We start from the raw sequence: 19,523 nt of genomic DNA on the forward strand, positions 1-19,523 counted from the left end.
TTAGTTTGAGCTATGAGTCAAGTTTTTCCCCTAATCTGATTCCATTCACCCACAGATCCCTAGCTTGAGTTAAGTGATGCTTTTAAGATCAAACTAGTTAGCACTTTAGGGTGTGTGGGGGGTGTTGAAGATCAAGTGCTGCTAATGCTGGAGCTGATCATGCAATGGGGATGCAGCATCTTGAGTTAAAACAACTCGTCAGATGCTAATCCAGTGTTGCTGATCAACTCACTCTATAGCTCCTGCGTTGTTTTGCAGTGTGGTAACTCTGCTCTCACTGGAGCTAGGTGGTTAACTCAAGTGTATTGACTTGAGCTAAGGGCTTGTCTATGCTGGCACGTTACAGCGCTGCAACTTTCTCGCTCAGTGGTGTGAAAAAACACCCCCCTGAGCACTGCAAGTTTCAGCGCTGTAAAGTGCCAGTGTAGACAGTGCACCAGCACTGGGAGCCATTCCCCTCGTGGAGATGGTTTTTTTTTTTTAAATAGTGCTGGAAGAGCGGTCTCCCGGCGCTGTGCTGCGACTACACAGCCACATTAAAGTGCGGCAGCGTTGCTGGTGAAGACAAGCCCTAAGAACTAAAGTGGCAATTATAATCACATGATCAATATTTATATTAGATGTCTCTTCCTTTCTTGTGGAGGTTCATAATATTGTAAAATATTTGGGAAATAAAATTCTGCTGTGATTAACTTTTTTTTCTTCTTCTTTTCTTACAGTAAACGTAGCCCTTGCATTAGCAGCATGTGATTCGGTAAGTGAACAATTATTTATCAAACTTAAATAAACTTAGTTTGCTGTGAGCAATGTAAATAAAAAGTTACTATTAGGGGCCACCAGTTAAATGAAATCAAAGTATTTACTCTGAGTAAATTCCTTTATTTTTTCATAGCATTTTATGTTCTATGTTGATTTGTTTATTATGTTGGCACAGTGAATGAGTCAGTAGTCCTGATTCTTCATCTGGGTTTGTTAGCATTGTACTCTGCCCCTATCAGTGTCTCAGTGAGTTTGCTGTGATTCTTCAAGGGCACAGAGGTCCATACTAGTGGCTACTGGCACAGCATTGGGTCTACTTTTTCTTGACACCGATTTGGAAAAATAGTTGTGTAGGTGATGGATAATACTCAAAACATCTGTCATGGTAACAGAGGTTTACTCTTCTACGGGAGAAATTAATATACAAAAATACTTGAAAGGAAAGGCTGAAGAAAAAGGAACTAAATGTCTCCCTGAAGCCTTAAAGTCAGTTATTTGTAAAGACTAACACAAAATTATTACTGTAACTAGTTGTGATATCACAAAGCTAAGACTGTAATTTCAGGTCAGAAATGGGCAGCTGGAACCAGTGTACTCTTAAGAATAAGAGAGCTTCATTATGCTCACCAGCCACTGTAAATTGGGAGTACTTGCGTTGAAGTAAGTCCTCTCAGAAGTAGGCCAGGTTCTTTGTGTCTTACGCAAGTATCCGTTATATTTAAGAGCAAAGGAAGATCTATAAAATACTGTTTGTATGGATAAGGCATTAGCTGCTATATAGAGCAAATATACATAGGAGGAGATTCAGAAAGAAACTTAGGTATGATGATGCCTAAATTTTAAGTACCTACAAAATCATTGGGATTCTCTAAGCCTGAGTTAGGCACCTAAGGCTCCTTATACAATGAATGGGGAGATGTAGGCACCTCCAAATTGGATGCACAAAAGCCATCATGCTAGGTGACAACCTGCCTAAGCTAGCCAATGGGAGGTGCCAATGTGACGGTTGTGTCCTAAGCCCTACCCCCTGGCAGTTTGGTGACCCAAGTTCAGTTGGAAGGGAGACACTTCCCTCTGTTTGGGATTCTCAGCTGCAAACTCTTTGGGGTTAGATGCAAATGCTGCTGTCAGGGTTCCCTCCCCATTCTGAACTCTGGGGTGCAGATGTGGGGACCCGCATGAAAGACCCCCTAAGCTTATTTCTACCAGCTTAGGTTAAAAACTTCCCCAAGGCACAAGTTCTTCCTTGTCCTTGGTGGTGGCAGCAATACCGTCCAAGTGGGTTAGACAGAGATTCAGGAGAAGGACCACTTGGAGTTCCTGTTTCCCCAAAATATCCCCCAAAGCCCCTTCACTCCCTTTCCTGGGGAGGCTTGAGAATAATATACCAACCAAATAGGTAAACAAGGTGAGCACAGACCAGACCCTTGGGGTTTTTAGGACAGTAAAAAAGTTCTTAAAAGCAGAACTTTATTATAAAGAAAAAAGTAAAAGAAGCACCTCTGTAAAATCAGGATGGAAGGTAATTTTACAGGGTAATAAGATATAAAACACAGAGGATTCCCCTCTCTGCAAAACTTTAAGGTTACAAAAAACAGGAATAAACCTCCCTCTTGGCATAGGGAAAATTCACAAGCTAAAACAAAAGATAATCTGACGCATTTCCTTGCTTTACTTACAGTTTTTGTAATCGTAGATGCTTATTTCAGATAGAGTTTTAGGAGAGGGTTTTTTCTGACTGGTCCTACTCTCTGACCCAAGAGAGCACAAACAAACAAACCCCCCCGATATGAAAGGATCTTCTTCTGTTATTGGTCCTTTTGGTCAGGTGCCAACCAGGTTATTTGAGCTTCTTAACCCCTTACAGGTAAAGGAGGGATTTTATGCTACCCTTAGCTGTATGTTTTATGACAGCTGCTTTTACAAGAAGCTGGAGGAGAAGAACAACCTCCCTCATAACCTTTAGCCCAGTGGTTAGAGTTCTCACCTGGGATGTGGGAGATGCCCCAGCTCAATTTTCTCTTCCATCAGAGATGGGATTTGAACAGGGAGTTGTAATCTCTGAAGGGAATGCCCTATCCAGTGGGTTATGGGATAATCTGATGTAAGGCTCTGCCGGTCACTTCTGTTGAAGTTGTTCCACTGTTGGTAAATAACTTTAAAAAAAAAAGTCATTGGAGCAGGGAGCTGGATTCTGGATCTCCCAGGTGAGTGCTCTAACTACAAAGCTACAGAGTCATCCTCATGCTTGCTGTCTTTCTCTTTGGCCCAAAGAGTTTTTCATTATTTTATGCACAGTGAAACAGTTTCAACAGGAGAGATTGAGGGAGCACTACATCAGAATATCCCATAGCCCGGTGGTTAGGACATTCACCTGAGAGGTGGGAGATGAATGTTCAAATCTCTTCTTCCTCTCAGGAGGATGGGGGACTTGAACTGGGGGGGTCTCATTCATCCTAGGTAAGTACTCTAACCACTGGGTTAAAACTTAAGTCGGGGTTGGTCCCCCCGGCGGCGTTTAGTGAAAGTTGGTGGTTTTTTGGTTTTGTTTTTTCTGTAAGGTTCTGCTAGTACTGGGGTTTTGGTGTGGTAATGGCAGCTGACCAGCCTGGCAATGGGTGAACATTGTACTTTTCCTACACATGTTTATACATTTTTTTTTTTTTTATTTAATCAAGAGAGTTTATTTCTGTCACTACTTCACATCATGCAATGTATATTCAGAATAATAAAGGTGAACACATGAGCAGGGACAATTAGTATGCAAAGATTATCCGTCAATATAGTTATCTATAGCAGTTCGTACTTCAATCACTTCTTTACATCAATCTATACAGACTTAGATTAAATCTCAGGTAAAACTTCCTTACTGTAAGAACAGTAGGACAATGGAACAGACTCCTGAAGGAAGTTGTAGAAGCTTCTTCACTGGAGTTTTTCAAAAGGAGGCTGGATAGCTATCTGTCTTGGGTGGTTTAGACAAAAAATCCTGCATTTTGGTAGGGGGTTAGAGTAGATGACCCTTGTGGTCCCTTCTAACCCTATGGTTCTGTACTGTGAATAATATCCCTCTCCCATTTTATATGTGGTCATGCCATTCATAAGTACATCACATTGGCACTAAAATTCCACACCTCTCCCCAAACACCCTACCTGCCCCCATACTCTCCATCCCCAGCACATTCATAAAGGTACAGTAACTCCTCGCAAAACATTGTAGTTATGTTCCTGAAAAATGGGACTTCAAGTGAAACAGTGGTAAGCGAATCCAATTTCCCCATAAGAATTAATGTAAAGGGGGGGGGTAGGTTCCAGGGAAATTTTTTTCACCAGACAAAAGACTATATTATATATATGTATACACAGTATAAGTTTTAAAGAAACAATTTAATACTGTACATAGCAATGATGGTGATTATGAAGCTTGGTTGAGGTGGTGGAGTAAGAGGATGGGATATTTCCAAGGGAATGCCTTACTGCTAAATGCTGAACTAGCATTCGGCTGAGCTCTCAAGGGTTACACGTTGTTAATGTAGCCTCACACTCTACAAGGCAGCACAAATAGAGGGAGGGAGACAGCATGGCAGACAGAGACACACACCCTGTGTGTGTGTGAGAGAGAGAGAGATGCGCATTGCCCCTTTAAGTATGCTGGTCTCACTTTAAGTACACTACCTTTTTAGATCAGGAAGTTGAGACAGCGGCTGCTGTCTGCAAGCTTCCTCCGTCCTGAGCCCTGTCATGTCCCCTGCTCTAGGGAGATAGGGTCAGCAGGAGCGGGGGGAGGGACGCACCCTGATATTAGCCCCCCTCTTCCCCACTGTGCAACAAGCAGGAGGCTCCTGGGAGCAGCTCCAAGGTAGAGGGCAGGAGCAGCACATGGCAGTGGCGGGAGGGACCGCTGAACTGCTGGCAACTGATGGGCAGCTGCTGCACAAGGAACTTGGGGGAGTGGGGGGCTTCCGGTCCACCCTGGTTCCAAGCCCCCACCAGGTAGCTGCAACGGGCTGCTCTTTCTGCAAGCTGTGGACGAAGCAGGCAGTTGCCAAACAATGTTATAAGGGAGCACTGCGCAACTTTAAACGAGCATGTTCACTAATTGAGCAGCAACGAAACGATGTTAACCGGGACAACTTTAAGTGAGGAGTAACTGTACTATTCCCTCTCTTCCATTGGGCCAGACAAGTCCACAGTGTGGGAACACAAAGCATCTCTGATCTCTGTTGCCTGGATGCATCCAGCTCCAGCTGTGGTAGGTGCACTTTCTGGCTGAATGTACTGATTGAATGTACCGATCTCACTGTCATAGGTCCGTTCAGAGGGAAATGGCTTGCCTCTGGCTTCACAAAGATTGTGAAGTGCACAGCAAGCCACGGTAATTCGGACAGCATCAATGACACTGGCATCCAAATGGTTCTGTAAAAGTCTCCAATGGGATTCAATCTCCCAAAAGCACATTCAACAACCATTCTGCACCTGCTGAGTGTGTAATTAAATCCTCTTTTGCTAGGGCCTCTGAAATCAGGGTATGGATTCATACTCCTAGTAAAAAGGAGGTATGCAGGGTCCCCCAGAATAACAGAGGGGACAGTAACTCCATTTATGACAATGTCACTTGGTAGAAATAGTGTCTTAGGCTGTCCTTGAGTGTAGACTTGTGATCAGCGGAAAACCTGGGCATCATGATCTTTTCCAGTGCAACCCACATTGACGTTCATAAATTGTCCTCTGTGGTCCACAAGAACCTACATAATGATGGAGTTGTACCCTTTGCAGCTTTCTGTCTTGTACCATTTTTACGGCTTTGTTCATCTTTAATCTTTTAGTTCTGTATCTATCCAACACATCCTCGGTCTTCCTTTTTTTCTAGTTCCTTGCATTCTGGTATGTATCTCCATGAATGATCTCCTTTCTGGGTCCTTCCTGGACACATGTCCAGACCACTGCAATCTTCTTTCTTGAACCTTCTGTAACAGAGTTATTTGTTGCCCAAGCCATTTTCTTATCACTTCATTTTTTATTTTCTACAGCCTTGAATCAATTGTTGTTCCCCTCAGCCAGGTTGTATCTGCAGTCAATATATTTTGTTTATCTGCTTTCTGACTCATTCAGCAGTTTTGGCACAACAGTTGTCTCATATATGCTTCACGTTTCTTGAAATGTCTTCAGCCTTTCAGATCTTCCAGAGTTTTCCAAATGCAGTAGTGGCTAGTCCAACTTTTCTTTATATGTCATCTTGACAGTTCCCATTGTTCGATACCAGTCATACACATTTTCCCATTTGTTCTAGTTCTTGGTCTTCAACTTTGATCTTTACGTCTTCCTCTTTGTCTTCCAGTTGCCATAATTTTTGTATTCTCTGTGCTGATCTTCAGTCCAAATTTTCTGCCTTTTGCCTACCTTGTGAGTTATTCTCTGTATATCCTTGTAGATGTATACACCTGCTCTGTAGCGTCCCATCCTTGTCTTGGGCAGCTTAGCAGTATCTGTCCTTTGTTTTTCTTTTCCCTAGGGCTCTTTATCATATGACCAAGACTAGAGTCATGTAATACACCCATTCTCGGAGCTAGATCATTAGTATGTAATAACTAAAACAGTCTCTTCCCAATCTCTCAGTGGGTCACAGTTTCTCTTTTCTGTGGTCTGGGCACTTTACTGTTTCAACTCTTTACTTCCTCCTCCCAGCTTCCTACTGGACAAACTTAGATTCTCTCAGTCTCCCACCTGGCAAACAGTCTCTCCCCTCCCCCCATCACCTTTGGTCTGTCTTCCATTGTACACAGCCAAACAAACCTCAGCCTCCCTGGCTACTTTCCCAGCTTTTTTCCCTATAGAGTAATGAGGTTTCTCAGGACCCTTTTCCTGGGGTTGCAGCCTTTCTGACTTTTCAGGTGGGTCCATAAAGGCGTACCAACCTGTTTCTCTTAGGAGCCCAGACCCAACTCAGCCAGCTCTCCAACTTGTCCTTGTTGTCTCCAGCAGCATTCCCCTGCTGCTGACTCCTGGCCCTCACTGCTCTCTGAGTTTTCAACACTACTTATCTTTTCCTTTTTGATTTCCTCCCCATAGCTGGGTTTAAAGTTGTTATAATTAAATACCTCTTTTTAGGAGGCACTCAGTCCCTTACAAAGCCCAGGCATAGGCAGCTGGTGAAAATATTCTTTGGGAGGTGGACGAGAGAGCAGGCCCTGCCTTGCACTCACCCTAAAGTGGTGGCTCCTGTCTTGGGGGACTGAGACCAATCACCTCAGTATCTCCCCCTTCTTCTGAGACTCTCCTCCCTCTTGCCTTCTCAGTCACCTCAGGATCCACCTCCTTCCCCCAGAACTCTTGCCCCCTTCCAGCAAATCTTCATGGAAGCGTGGCTCAGAAGCCAGCTCTTCCTAGTGACAATGAGGAATCTAGTTCCACCTGTTGGGAATTCAGTGTGTAGGTGGGGACCTCCCCCTGCAGTGTCCCACTCTGTCACCTTCCTTGCCCTGGAGCCACCAGATATGGAGCTTCACTTGCTGAACTGGGCAGGCAGTGGGGTAGCTCAGAAACTAGATATGCGGGGGGATGACACCTCTCTAGCCCTAGCCACCCATTACCTATGAGCCCAGATTCCCTCCTTTTAATCAATCAGGTAATTAGTCCAGGTGTATTGACCCCAGATCCCTCTTAAGGGGCCAGTCAGCCTGTGACAATCCTCCTTGGTCAATACTTTGAGGTCAACGTTGTCTAAAAGTCTGAAGTTGTGCACTGTCCTCCCACATAATATGACTACTCCTGTTGCATCTCTCAGTGCAACAACCATTGTTGCTTTCAGTATCAAGTTGAAAAAATCTGGTGGTAGCATGCATCCTTGTCTCATTCCTAAAGTTGTCCTGAACCATTCCATTATCTTGTCTGCTCTCACTGCACTCCTTGACTTGCCATAGATGTTTTCCATCAGCTTGATCAATTTCTCAGGAATGCAATACATTTTCAGAACTTAACTTACTATAACCCTGTCTGCCAAATGTTCTCGGAAGCCGGTTTGAAGTCTATAAAGTTGTTGTAGCAGCTTTGGTTGTGTTCTATATACTCCTTCGATAGCTGTCTTATCACAAATAGCTGATGTATTGTATTTTGTACTGGTTCTAAATCCAGCCTGTTCCTCTGCAAGCACCACTTCTGTGTATCTCTTCATTTGCTTCTACAATGTCTTGGTGAATGCTTTTCCTGGAACTCTCAATAAGATGATTCCTCTCTGGTTCTTGGACTCACTTATCTCCCTTCTTTATAGATTGATACTATTATTGCTTTCCCCTATTAGCTCAGCACATGCTCTTCTTAGCAAATCTTGTTGAATAACTTTTTGCATAGTCTTTCCTCTGTGTTTCTCTCTTGCTTGCAGCAGCTCTATAGTTATGTTGTCATTTTCCAGCACCTTTTTTCTTTTTCAGTGTTTCTATTGAGATCTTTACTACTTTTTTTTCTAAGAATTCTGGTATCTGCTCTTCCTCATTTGTACTGGAAAGCTTCTCTAAGTCCATTTTATATACTGTGTTCTGCACATTTTACAGCTCTTCCAAAATATTCTTTTCAGTGTTTATTCTTCACTTGTTCATCCTCAGTTATTTACCTGAGCTTTTCTTTCACTGCCATCTTCAACTTATATGTCTGACTCAGTTCTCTTATTTTTCTGTTTGTGTATTCTTCACAGTTTGCTTATCCAGTTGTTTCTGTTTCTCCCCGCTTTCTGTTTTATCTCTCTGGTCAACCTATTGTACTCATCTCTTATATTAGTGTCTTCCTTTTCACTTTACTTCAGCTTCCTACACTTGTCACTCAACTTCAGCATTTCATCCGTTATCTACTTTACTTTCTTTGTTTTGGCCCAATGCGCATTCAGCTGCTCTGGTAATCCCATTTTTTACACTGTTCCATGTCTCTTCAGCATTCATTTTTTCTTTCACCAGAGATGTGATGTTTTTCTGCATGGCTTTTTTTTTTTTTGTATTTTTTGATTGTCTAGCTCTTTCAATTTGTCCTTGTCATAAATCTTAGTTTTCGGCACTCTTTAGGTGGTTCTCAGTCTTGACTTCATTGATGCCAACATTAATTTATGACCTGATACTGGCCACAAATGATCTGCATGACAACACATTTGATATCTATCTGTGATTCACAAATATAAAGTCTGTCATCTTTGTTTGCTCATCAGGTGATATCCAATCCATTTCCTCTGCGGCTTTCTTTGTTGAAGTAGCCTGTTTGTTACGACCAGGTTGTTGATTTGGCAGAAATTTAGTGGCTTTTCTTCCTGTTTGTTTTCTTCACTGAGTCCAAATCTGTCTATTGCAGGAGCCCAGGAATTCCAGTCCAGTCCTACTTTTGCATTAAAACCTCCCATCTTTATTACATTTTTTGCCTTCATTGTATGAGGCGATATCATGTGAAATGCCTTAAGAGCCTGGCTTGCCTTCTACTTTAGCATCAGTGCAACTTCGTCCCGGTGTGCACTGTCAGTTCATCATGATAAAACTGTCCTTTGCCGCCTTGTTTTGCATAGACCAGTGATTTCCCACTTGTATCTTTTCAATTCGTCAACCATTACTGCAAGTGCTCCAGCGTGGTATAATCTTATATACATGTTATATACATGTTTTATCCTTCAAGTTCATCACATAATTCTCTGTTCTGTGTGGGGTTGTGTTTGTTCTGATTGCATTCTTTTCACGCACCCCCACCTCGGTTTCTGAGCGATGAACACGTTGGCCCTTGTTTGTCTGGACGAAGAGCAAGCTGGCATGCTTTTGTTTCTCCTTCCATTCTTCGTTTAGTTTCTGTCGTCCAATATTTGTCAAGTATTCGACCATGACTTCTTGGCTTTCTGGTTGATCAGTGTATCATAATCTGTTTTGCAACACTGCTGTTAGCTATCCACTAGCTTGGTACAGCACTTTCTGTTTTTGTTATACTTTTGGAAGTTGTTTTGCTGGCTTCACTGTTAGAGACTTTTGTGTATTTAGTGGGCCAGATATGCCCTTTCACTAGTGTTTGTCACTATTTAGTTACCCTCAGTAGGTTTAGCATTCAAGCCAAGGCAAGGTCCCAAGGTGTGGCCTTGTCGCACGCAGCTACCTAGACCACTGGTGAGAGTTGAGTCAGTTGCCAGGACCAGGTGCAAGCAAACCATCCCTGCGGGTGTGGCTGTCTGCTATGCAGAGATTTAATAATTTTATTAAGATAACATTGAAATAAAAAGAAAACAGTACAGAGTTCAAGCATAGAAGTTTCTGGTTATCAGGGAATACGGTATAGATTATCAGAGGTGCGAAATTCGGTTAGGAGCTGGTGGCATAAGGAAAACATAATCTGCAATCTCCCCGATTGGGGGTAAAAGTTCGACCGGTCAAAGTACAGACATTGAGATATGGGGGTATGTTGTCCATATAATGGTGATGTTCAGGTGTGGAGTATAATGAGCGGATACGATGATGGGGATGGATCTACCCTCATTTGGTGGGATTTAATATTCAGTGAGTTTATGGTTCCAGTTCATACAGTCCAATGGAAAAAGCCTCTCAGTCCCTTTCCCATGGTGGATGCACGATGTCGTACCAGCTCCCACCTCCTGGTAATATTGGTGGCTGGTGATGTGTTCGATGTAGATGTCCCTGGACTATCGGATGGTGTCCGAGACCATGAGGCGCCGCATGAGCCGTGCGTAGCGTCGACCGATCCCACAGGTCTGCAGCACACGCTCGTTGCAGGGGTCCCAAGCGCCCAGGACTCCGACAGTCAGGGCATCCATCTGCACCTCGTAGCCCTTTGCTCTCAGGGTGTTGGCCAGGGGGCGTATTTTTCCAGCTTCCGAGCTCGGGCTTCTCAGAAGGCCGGGGGCCTGTTCTCGAAAGGGACCGTGATGTCGACGAGGATGATCTTTTTCTGGGCCTCGTCGGTGACTACCACGTCGGGGTGCAACGGGCTGTCAGTGCTGGGGATGGCGCAGTTCACGGCGTCCTCTCTCAGGTGCAGTGCGATGGCTTTCACTAGGCAGTTTGAACTCACCCCATATACACCAACTCTGACTAATTAAACAGAAAATAATTTAATTTTAAACAGAGGATTTCATTTAGATATCTAATGAAAACATCATGTCCAAAGTAAAGTTGTTTTTTTTTTTTTTTGTTTTTGTTATGCAAGGCCAGAAAGGCTAGGAATGTAGCTTTGACTTAGTGCTGGCTCCTCAGACTTGTAGCACCCATGGGTTACCTGTTATATATGGATTAGTTAATTTAGTGCTAAGAGTTGTGCAAGCTCTTGCGGCTGTACTGAGATGTATAAATCTATACTTTTAGGGAGGTAACTTAAGTTTTACTCTTGTCCTATTTTTAATTGATTGCTTAGTTTTGACAGACGATGCTTCTAGTTCCTTTGATGTAGCAGCAGTTAGTTCCGCTCCCTCAGGAGCACTCTAAAGAATTTTTGGTTTTTATGCCAGATGATTCGTATTCAGAGTGGAATGACTGTTTATGAAAGCTGCATGGCCAGAGACAATTTATTATAGTTGAAACAACTTGAATTAATAGATGCCAGCAATAATAGGATTGAGATTGCTTGTTTATGAACAGAGTATTTTAGTGAGCAAACACCAGCTGTGCGTGAGTAAGGATGGCATAAATCCAGTTGGGAGACTGTATGTTTATCCTGTCACTATGAGGCAAACTCTCTAGTCAGCCGCCTTTAGAATCCCCTTTTCTTCCCAAGAAGATTTACATTCCGAAGTAAAGAGTGAAACCATTTATTATGGTGTGAGGGGCAGAGGAGCCAGGGGTAAAACAGTATGGAACAAATTAGTGTGTAAGTTTAAACAAATGGCTTCTCCTTAGAGTAGTTTGGTTATGTAATGGGTAAGTATTTGGTTTTACATATTCTAACCTACTCCTTGTAAAGGGAGTTTGTCAAGTAGATTGGGATCAAAATTTGTTTGTCTTTAAATTTGTCATTTTTAGGGAATAGACTTGGGTTTCTATAGCAAACCATTTGGTTGCAAAGAAATATAAAAGCATTTTTAATATAAGCACTTTCAATATTTTGTTGTGTTGTTAAAGAAGCAGCCAACCAGCATAAGGAGCTCCAGTTAACATATACATCTTCAACAACAACTGTTTTATTATCTTCATTATCACACAATGAAATGATAAACATAAACACATTGCCTCATAATGCAGGATAAATGCGGAAAAGTGAATGATTAGCTAAATGGAGAAGGACAGCAAACACAGTTGGAGGAAAAGTGTATTCAAGCTATTAAGACAGTATTGTAAACAATGTAGAATGGAAAAATGAAAAGGGAAGAATTTTTAAATACGAAACTTATATATTATGCATAAATTTAGTGTGATTAGAGCTAATTCTTGTGAGTTTTGCTTTGTTTCAAAGCTTGTGTATTCTTTGGTTAAAGAAAAATAGGTGTTTGAGGTTCATAATCCACCTCTTGGGTTGTGTGTTTTTTTTTTTTTTTTTTTTTTTTTTTTTTTTTTTTTTTTAATCCTTGCAGTGAAGTTAGTCCTGGGTAGAGCTGGGTGAATGATATATTTACAAAAGAATACTTTATTCGAAAAAATGTCATTACTTTTGTATATATTTGCTAATATTCATATTGTTTGCTCAGTTCTATAAAATGGGCAAATAATTAGAGAAATAAGGACACTGGTAAATTTATTTGAAAACTATCCCAAAATGCATTGAATATGTCAGAGATAGGCAAATAGTCTTGTGACATCAGTGTCTTACAGTGGAAATGAATGTGTTATCACTTGTCTCTCTCAGAATCCAGTAACTTTCTACTAGGTTCCTCAGAGATGTTTTGTATTTAAATAAATACAGGTATCTGAAATAACTAGCGTGTGTGTGTGTGTGTGTGTGTGAATCCTACTATGGCTCTTATCCTGCAGTCTGTTGCTGAGGTCCTGTCCATGTTGCTGGTTAAACATTCATTAAAATAATTTGATGTGTACTTGTCTCAGGATGCCATTATTGATTTTCCATGCTTGAGAGTCCTCCTCTAAGAGCCAGGCCACGAACTTACTGTACTTTCTAGGGTATGGGACCTTGTACCCACATTTTTTTTATAACAGAATGGAGATTAAATTCTATTTCCTCTTCTACTGAAAGCATATGTCAAATTTCCTCACATCCATTAAAAATGAATTAGGTATGGGAAGATATGAGTTTTTTTTTTTTTATTTTTGAGCGTGTAAAATTAGAACTGCAGTGTAAAGCGGTTCAGTCAGCTCATGATATCTTGAGGTCGCACTCCCAATAAGACAAGAAATCCTGAAGTATTTGGGTTTTGCATATCAATTAATAATGTACAAAATACTTTGTAAATGTTTCTAATCTATAAGTGTCTGTTTTTGGTAGTCCTTACATGAGAAGCACTTCAGAATATGGGTGAAGGAAGAGTCTCATGTGAAATTCAAGAGAAACTGTTTGTTCTTGATATTATCAAAATCAGCTGTTGGAAGGTTTAGCAAATAACATGAGCTGAGAGGTTGAATGTTTATTATGTGAAGAAAAGTTTATGCCTCATTTCTACCATCCTTTCTCTCAGCGTCTGCAGCACTGCAAACCACAAGGCCTTGCTCTTTATACATTGATGGTGTGGTGTTTTTTTTTTTTTTTTTGCTTATAGAGTAAGGAGCTTTTTAATTGCTATTGGTGTTTAATAATACTAGTATCCTTCTGTAAATTTAGAAGAAACTGTGTACATTGATTGGGAGATATTATTTATAGTTTATCGAGAGGTTTTGGCAGTGTTGAGAAGGGTAAGGAAATTACAGGTCTCATGTGGGTCAGCTCCTATTGCAGTTCCTGCTGACCCATAAGTGAGAGACTGAGTTAGTTTTCTAATCGATATGTGTTTTTATTAGGGCTATTGATTAATTGTATATAACTCACGTAATTAACTCAAAAAAAGTAATAGTGATTAATCGCAGTTTTAATCGTGTCATTAAACAGTAGAATGCCAATTGAAGTATATTAAATATTTTGGATGTTTTTGTACATTTTCCAATATATTGATTTCAATTAAAACACAGAATACAAAATGTGCAATGCTCACTTTATATTATTTTTTATTACAAATATTTGCACTTTAGAAAGATAAACAAAAGAAACTATTTTTCAGTTCCTCATACAAGTACTGTAGTGCAGGCTCTTTATCGTGAAAGTGCACCTTACAAATTAAATTTGTTTGTTACATAACTGCACTCAAAAACAAAATAATGCAAAACTTTAGAGCCTACAAGTCCACTCAGTCCTACTTCTAGTTCAGCCAATCACTAATACAAACAAGTTTGTTTACATTTGCAGGAGATAATGCTGCCTGCTTCTTATTTACAATGTCACCTGAAAGTGAGAACAGGTGTTCGCATGGGACTTTTGCGGCATTGCAAGGTATTTACATGCCAGATATGCTAAACAGTCATATGTCCCTTCATGCTTCTGCCACCATTCCAGAGGACATGCTTTCATGCTGATGATGTTCATTAAAAAAATAATGCATTAATTAAATTTGTGACTGAACTCATTGGGGGAGAATTGTATGTCTCCGGCTTTATTTTACCTGCATTCTGCCATATATTTCATGTTATAGTAGTCTCGGATGATGATTCAGCACAGGTTGTTCATTCTGAAAACACTTTCGCTGCAGATTTGACAAAACACAAAGAAGGTACCAATGTGAGATTTCTAAAGATAGTTACAGCACTCTTCCCAAGGTTTAAGAATCTGAAGTGCCTTCCAAAATCGGAGAGGAATGAGGTCTGGAGCATGCTTTCTGAAGTCTTAAAAGAGCAACGCTCTGAACTACAGAACCTGAACCAGCAAAAAAGAAAATCAGCCTTCTGCTGGTGACATCTGACTGAGATGATGAAAATGAACATGCATCGGTCTAAACTGCTTGGATTGTTATTGAGCAGAACCTGTCATCAGCATGGACGCATGTCCTCTGGAACGGTGGTTGAAGCATAACGGGACATAAGAATCTTTAGCGCATCTGGCATGTAAATATTTTGTGATGCTGGCTACAACAGTGCTATGAGAATACCTGTTCTCACTTTCAGGTGATGTAAATAAGAAGCCGGTAGCATTATCTCCTGCAAACGTAAACAAACTTGTTCGAGTGACTGGCTGAACAAGAAATAGAACTGAGTGGTGTTGTAGGCTCTACAGTTTTACATTGTTTTATTTTTGAATGCAGTTTTTTTTGTACATAATTCTACATTTGTAAATTCAACTTTCATGATAAAGAGATTGCACTACAGTACTTGTATTAGGTGAATTGAAAAGTACTATTTTTTTTACAGTGCAAATATTTGTAATAAAAATAAATCAAAGTGAGCACTGTACACTTTATATTCTGTTATAATTGAAATAATATATTTGAAAATGTAGAAAACATCCAAAAATATTTAAATAAATGGTATTCTATTATAGTGCGATTAATCTCGATTAATGTTTTTAATGGCTTGACAGCTTTAGTTTTAATTATATTAGGACATTTAAATATTTATACCATTCCAAGAGACGTGTAGGTAAAAGTAGTAAAGGAGTTTATTCGAGTTCCTTAAATTATCTCTTATTTTTAAATACAGATTTCATATACCTGCATTACATTCTGATCTGTATCTGAAATAGACTGGATGAATAGCTCTAATACAGCAATGTGATATAAGGATCGTATCCTGGTGTACCGTTAAGTTGTCTTCTCTCGGCCCTGTGGGGATTTAGAGCATTGTGAAAATGTTGGAAGAGATGCTTCAGCCTGCGCCAATCTTAGAAGATTCCTTGGTAGCAGCAGTAAGGTTCTGCCAGTGTAATTAAAATAGAATAAAGGATTGATATTAATACACAAGGGGTACTTGGCTGACTAAAATGAAAGGTTGGAGGAAAAAATAAAAGCTCACTTACTGAGGCCAACCTTTTCTGTGCAAGCTGCTGCCTTGGGGAGATCTGAGCCCTCTCGGCATATGGGATTGAATGGCTTGGCGAAGAATAACCTACACGACGATGTCTACAGTGATGTTCTGCCAATGTTTTAGCAGAGGGTTCCCAAGAGACCTTTTTCTATGAGCGTGTGACAAACCTCACATACCAGAGGTTTTTGTGCTTGCAGAAAAGAGAGGTTAAGCAACTAGAGAATCTATTGTTGTTTTTTTTTTTTCTTCTGTTATTACAAAAACACTTCATTTTAACCGTAACCCTGGAAAGCAGCAAAATTGCTTGGCAAACTAATTTTTGGAGGAAATGTATTAAGCTAGCACTGTATATTTTGTATAACGATTAGTTCTGTAATATGAAAGTGTTTGGATGATTGGGGTATGAAGACCATGATGTACGAAGGTATTGCCCCCAGAATACTTATTTATTTTATACATCTAGGTCTTAGTGTAATCTGTTGCACTCTATAGGCACAATATTTGCTGCTCATGAGTATTTTTAATCCCAGGAAGAAATCATCTCTGGTGGGGATGGTTTGGCAGTATACCGAGGGAGCATGAACTCAGTCAGTGGCAGTGAAATTATCTTAAACCTTCACTTCGCTCAGTCTGTTGTCAAAATTGTAGCAAGGAGTTCCCAGAACTCATTCCATTACCTCTCTGGATGTTCATGGGATTTGTTGCAAAAAACCCACAAAAAAGCAGTGAAGGGAAAAATAATGTCAGTCAGTTTTAAAACAGTAGGTAGGTTCTGCTGGAAATATTTACTTTGATTTCAGAAGTAATTAGAATGGCACATCCCTAAAATGATGTTTTGATGGGTTCGATTAGCTGCTGACATGGATAAAAGGACTGAGTCAGGAATCTTTATAATCTTTTAAAATATGCATTTTGTCAAAGAACAAAGCAGCACAAAAACTGTTGTTGGTGCCTTTGAAATCTGAAATAAAAATGGGGCTTTCTGATCTTTTAAATTGCAGCTTTCATACATTAGGCATGAAACAGTATAATGTGTCAGAGTAATGACAGTATTTTTTTTAATAGCTTTCACAGGATGTTATAAATTATAAAGAAAAAAGTAAAAAGAAAAAAACAAAAAAAACCCACCCCACTAAATGAGGTCTGAAACTTTCATCTCTGTGATTACGTTTACTGTCCCGTTTGCCAGTGTGCAGATAAAAAAAAAACATATTCAAGAACAGAATGTTACGTAGCCACATTCTAGTTTGAGTTTATGGTGACAGTTGATTGAGTTACTTTTTATTTAAAGATCACAACCATGATTTATAGCAATAAGTTTTCACTTCTCATCACAATTACTTTTTAGTGCACTATGTTTATATGCTGCAAAGATGAAACCCTTTAAATTAAGTATTATTGCTCTCTTTCTGTATTCTGTTATAACTATATAAATCTCTAATGCTCTTGACTGATAACCTAGTAATAAAATAGTGTTAAATAAACCGACAAGCTTACCACTCAGTTGCACACATTTTTATGAATTAAATCCTGCCTATTCAAAACTTGAAAAATTTAGCATATGTACTTTATAATTCAGAATCATTTAACAAGTAGTGAACTGAATATTTATAGTTTTGATTAAAGTAAATTTCTTTCATAATTTTTTTTAACATATCTGACTTGGAAAACTTGATTAACGAAAGCTATTTTGTGATATTATAAAATACATATTAACCTGAATGACGTTATGGATATCATTTCACATTTGGATATGTTGTTCAAGGTTAGAGACACTTTTGTATTAAGTTCTAAGATATTCAGTAGAAGCCTCTCTACACTCGAAGCCACAAATATGATGATTATTTTCAAGAGCTCAACTGTCACACCCTACTTCTCATCACAGATGTGACAGGAGAATGCTATGGTGTTGAGGTCCCATAATATTAAGACTTCATTCAAAATAAATACCGAAGTATGTTTTTTGGTGCATGGCCATTAACGGCCTGATTCAAAGTGAACTGGAGTCCCCTGAAAAGGTCCCATAGGCTTTAAAACAGGCCCAAATTTTGTTTGCTTACTGAGGTCCTGAGTCTGTAAGGTGTTCAATGCCATCAACTTTCATTGAAGTTGAAGGTGCTCAAGAACTTATGAGACTGGTTCCTTACTTGATAGTTTGTAAGATGCTGTAACCTGCAGTGCATCTCGGCTGTCGGTGCTAATAACGCATCTTTTGCTAAAATTAAAATTTACGTAACCATTCTTGAAATGACTTTTGTTGTAAGCCTGGAAACAGAAGTTAGAAATTTTGTATGTAAAGTTCCTTGTCTAAATAATTTCCTCTCTACACATTTGAATAATCTGATATTTTTATTTCTCTTGTCAATGGCAGCAATTCAAAAATGAAAACGTTTTAGGCATCTTTTTGTAATAAATATGGATCAAGTATAACAGCTTCAGTTGGCTTCATCAGTCTGAATTTTCTTTTAACTGTTTTGGAAATCTGAAGACAAGGATTCTGGTCCATAAATATATTTCGTTTTATTCATTTTCACCTTTTATTATTTCATTTTATTTTTGTCCACTACCAGTTAGTTAAAATAGAAAACGTCAAATTTAAGTATAATGAGGCAGAATATATTTTGCCAGACTGTGACACTTTTGTGTATATGTGTGTGTGTACAGAGGAGGAAGTTTGTGGTGTGGTTTTCCATAAATAATCTACATCAAACACCATGAATAAGGAATATTTCATTGTGTGAGTGAGGATGCTGGTTATTGAGAAAGTAGTTCTTGCAATTGAATCCAATGGCTCAAATCCTAGAGGGACAATGTTGTTGTACTTCATGCATAATACTTTTTACTTCAAATGTAACTTAGAAAGGGAGAGAACAGTGTTAAATTAAGGATGAAATAAAGATCACACATTTATTTCTGAAACCAGCTTTGAAACTTTGCTCAACTGATAATTTTTCTTGAAGCAGAAAAGAGTGTTGACCTTTACAATTTTTTTGGTCCTACAGACAAAAGCAGTTGGTTTGCTTGATGCAGATGTATATGGCCCTTCGATTCCAAAGATGATGAATTTGAAAGGAAATCCAGAATTATCACCAAGTAAGTGTAAATTTACATAACTTTTTTGTTAAATATCTCATGGAGTTTCTGAAGAAAATAGATTTCTTCAAGTTATGAGAGTTACTTTAACAAGGCTTATTTGCTTTAATATTTTTTCTATGTTGCTGGTCAAGCCTCATTCAGTACTTCCTAAAAATCTGCCATATTTTAAGTATGAGGTTGAATTCTAATATAAGAATAAAGACGTGGTGTATTTGCTTTCTATGATCATTGTTTCAGTTTTTCCAAATGAACTTGTTTTCAAAACTAACACTTTGAAATATATCTGGAGAAGAGGAGAAGGGTGATTATGATGGTTAAAGATGTTTGATATAATGTATTTGGCTGTCCTTTCCCTTAATGCTTTGGGGCCAGATTGTCCAGTACACCACAGTGATTTTTGGCAGGAGATTTGTGCTGGAGAGTTTCCCCTGGGTAGGGGAAACCTCCATCAGTGTAAAAATGGGAGAGGAAGTTTTTTGCTGCCTCTTGCATTAGAAGAGAGAAGGGATGTGTTGGGAGAAGGAAGGGTGAGGGAGAATGGAAGGGGAAGAAAGGGATGGGGAGAGAAGAGGGCTTGGAGAGGCCAAGGCTATGCTGTGTCTAATGTAGACTAGGGTCAGACACCTGAGAATCCAAGAGCCACAATCATTTCCTTGTAAGTCTCTCCTCTGCAAAGTGCCTAGGCAGAGCTCAGGTACAGTAGAGAATCTCTTT

The 19,523-nt window shown here is 39.6% G+C and overlaps 1 protein-coding gene across 2 annotated transcripts in view; it reads left to right on the forward strand.

Moving 5' to 3' along the window:
* NUBPL (NUBP iron-sulfur cluster assembly factor, mitochondrial) overlaps window positions 1-19,523 on the forward strand; it is a 150,416-nt gene that overhangs the window by 7,652 nt on the left and 123,241 nt on the right. For both annotated transcript variants that reach the window (XM_077819011.1, XM_077819012.1), the window contains exons 3-4: window positions 720-754; window positions 18,716-18,806. In XM_077819011.1, coding sequence (XP_077675137.1) covers window positions 720-754; window positions 18,716-18,806 — 126 coding nt within the window. The remainder of the gene's footprint in view (window positions 1-719; window positions 755-18,715; window positions 18,807-19,523) is intronic.

Source organism: Eretmochelys imbricata, chromosome 6 (assembly GCF_965152235.1).
Source record: "Eretmochelys imbricata isolate rEreImb1 chromosome 6, rEreImb1.hap1, whole genome shotgun sequence".
NCBI classification, from domain to species: domain Eukaryota; kingdom Metazoa; phylum Chordata; order Testudines; family Cheloniidae; genus Eretmochelys; species Eretmochelys imbricata.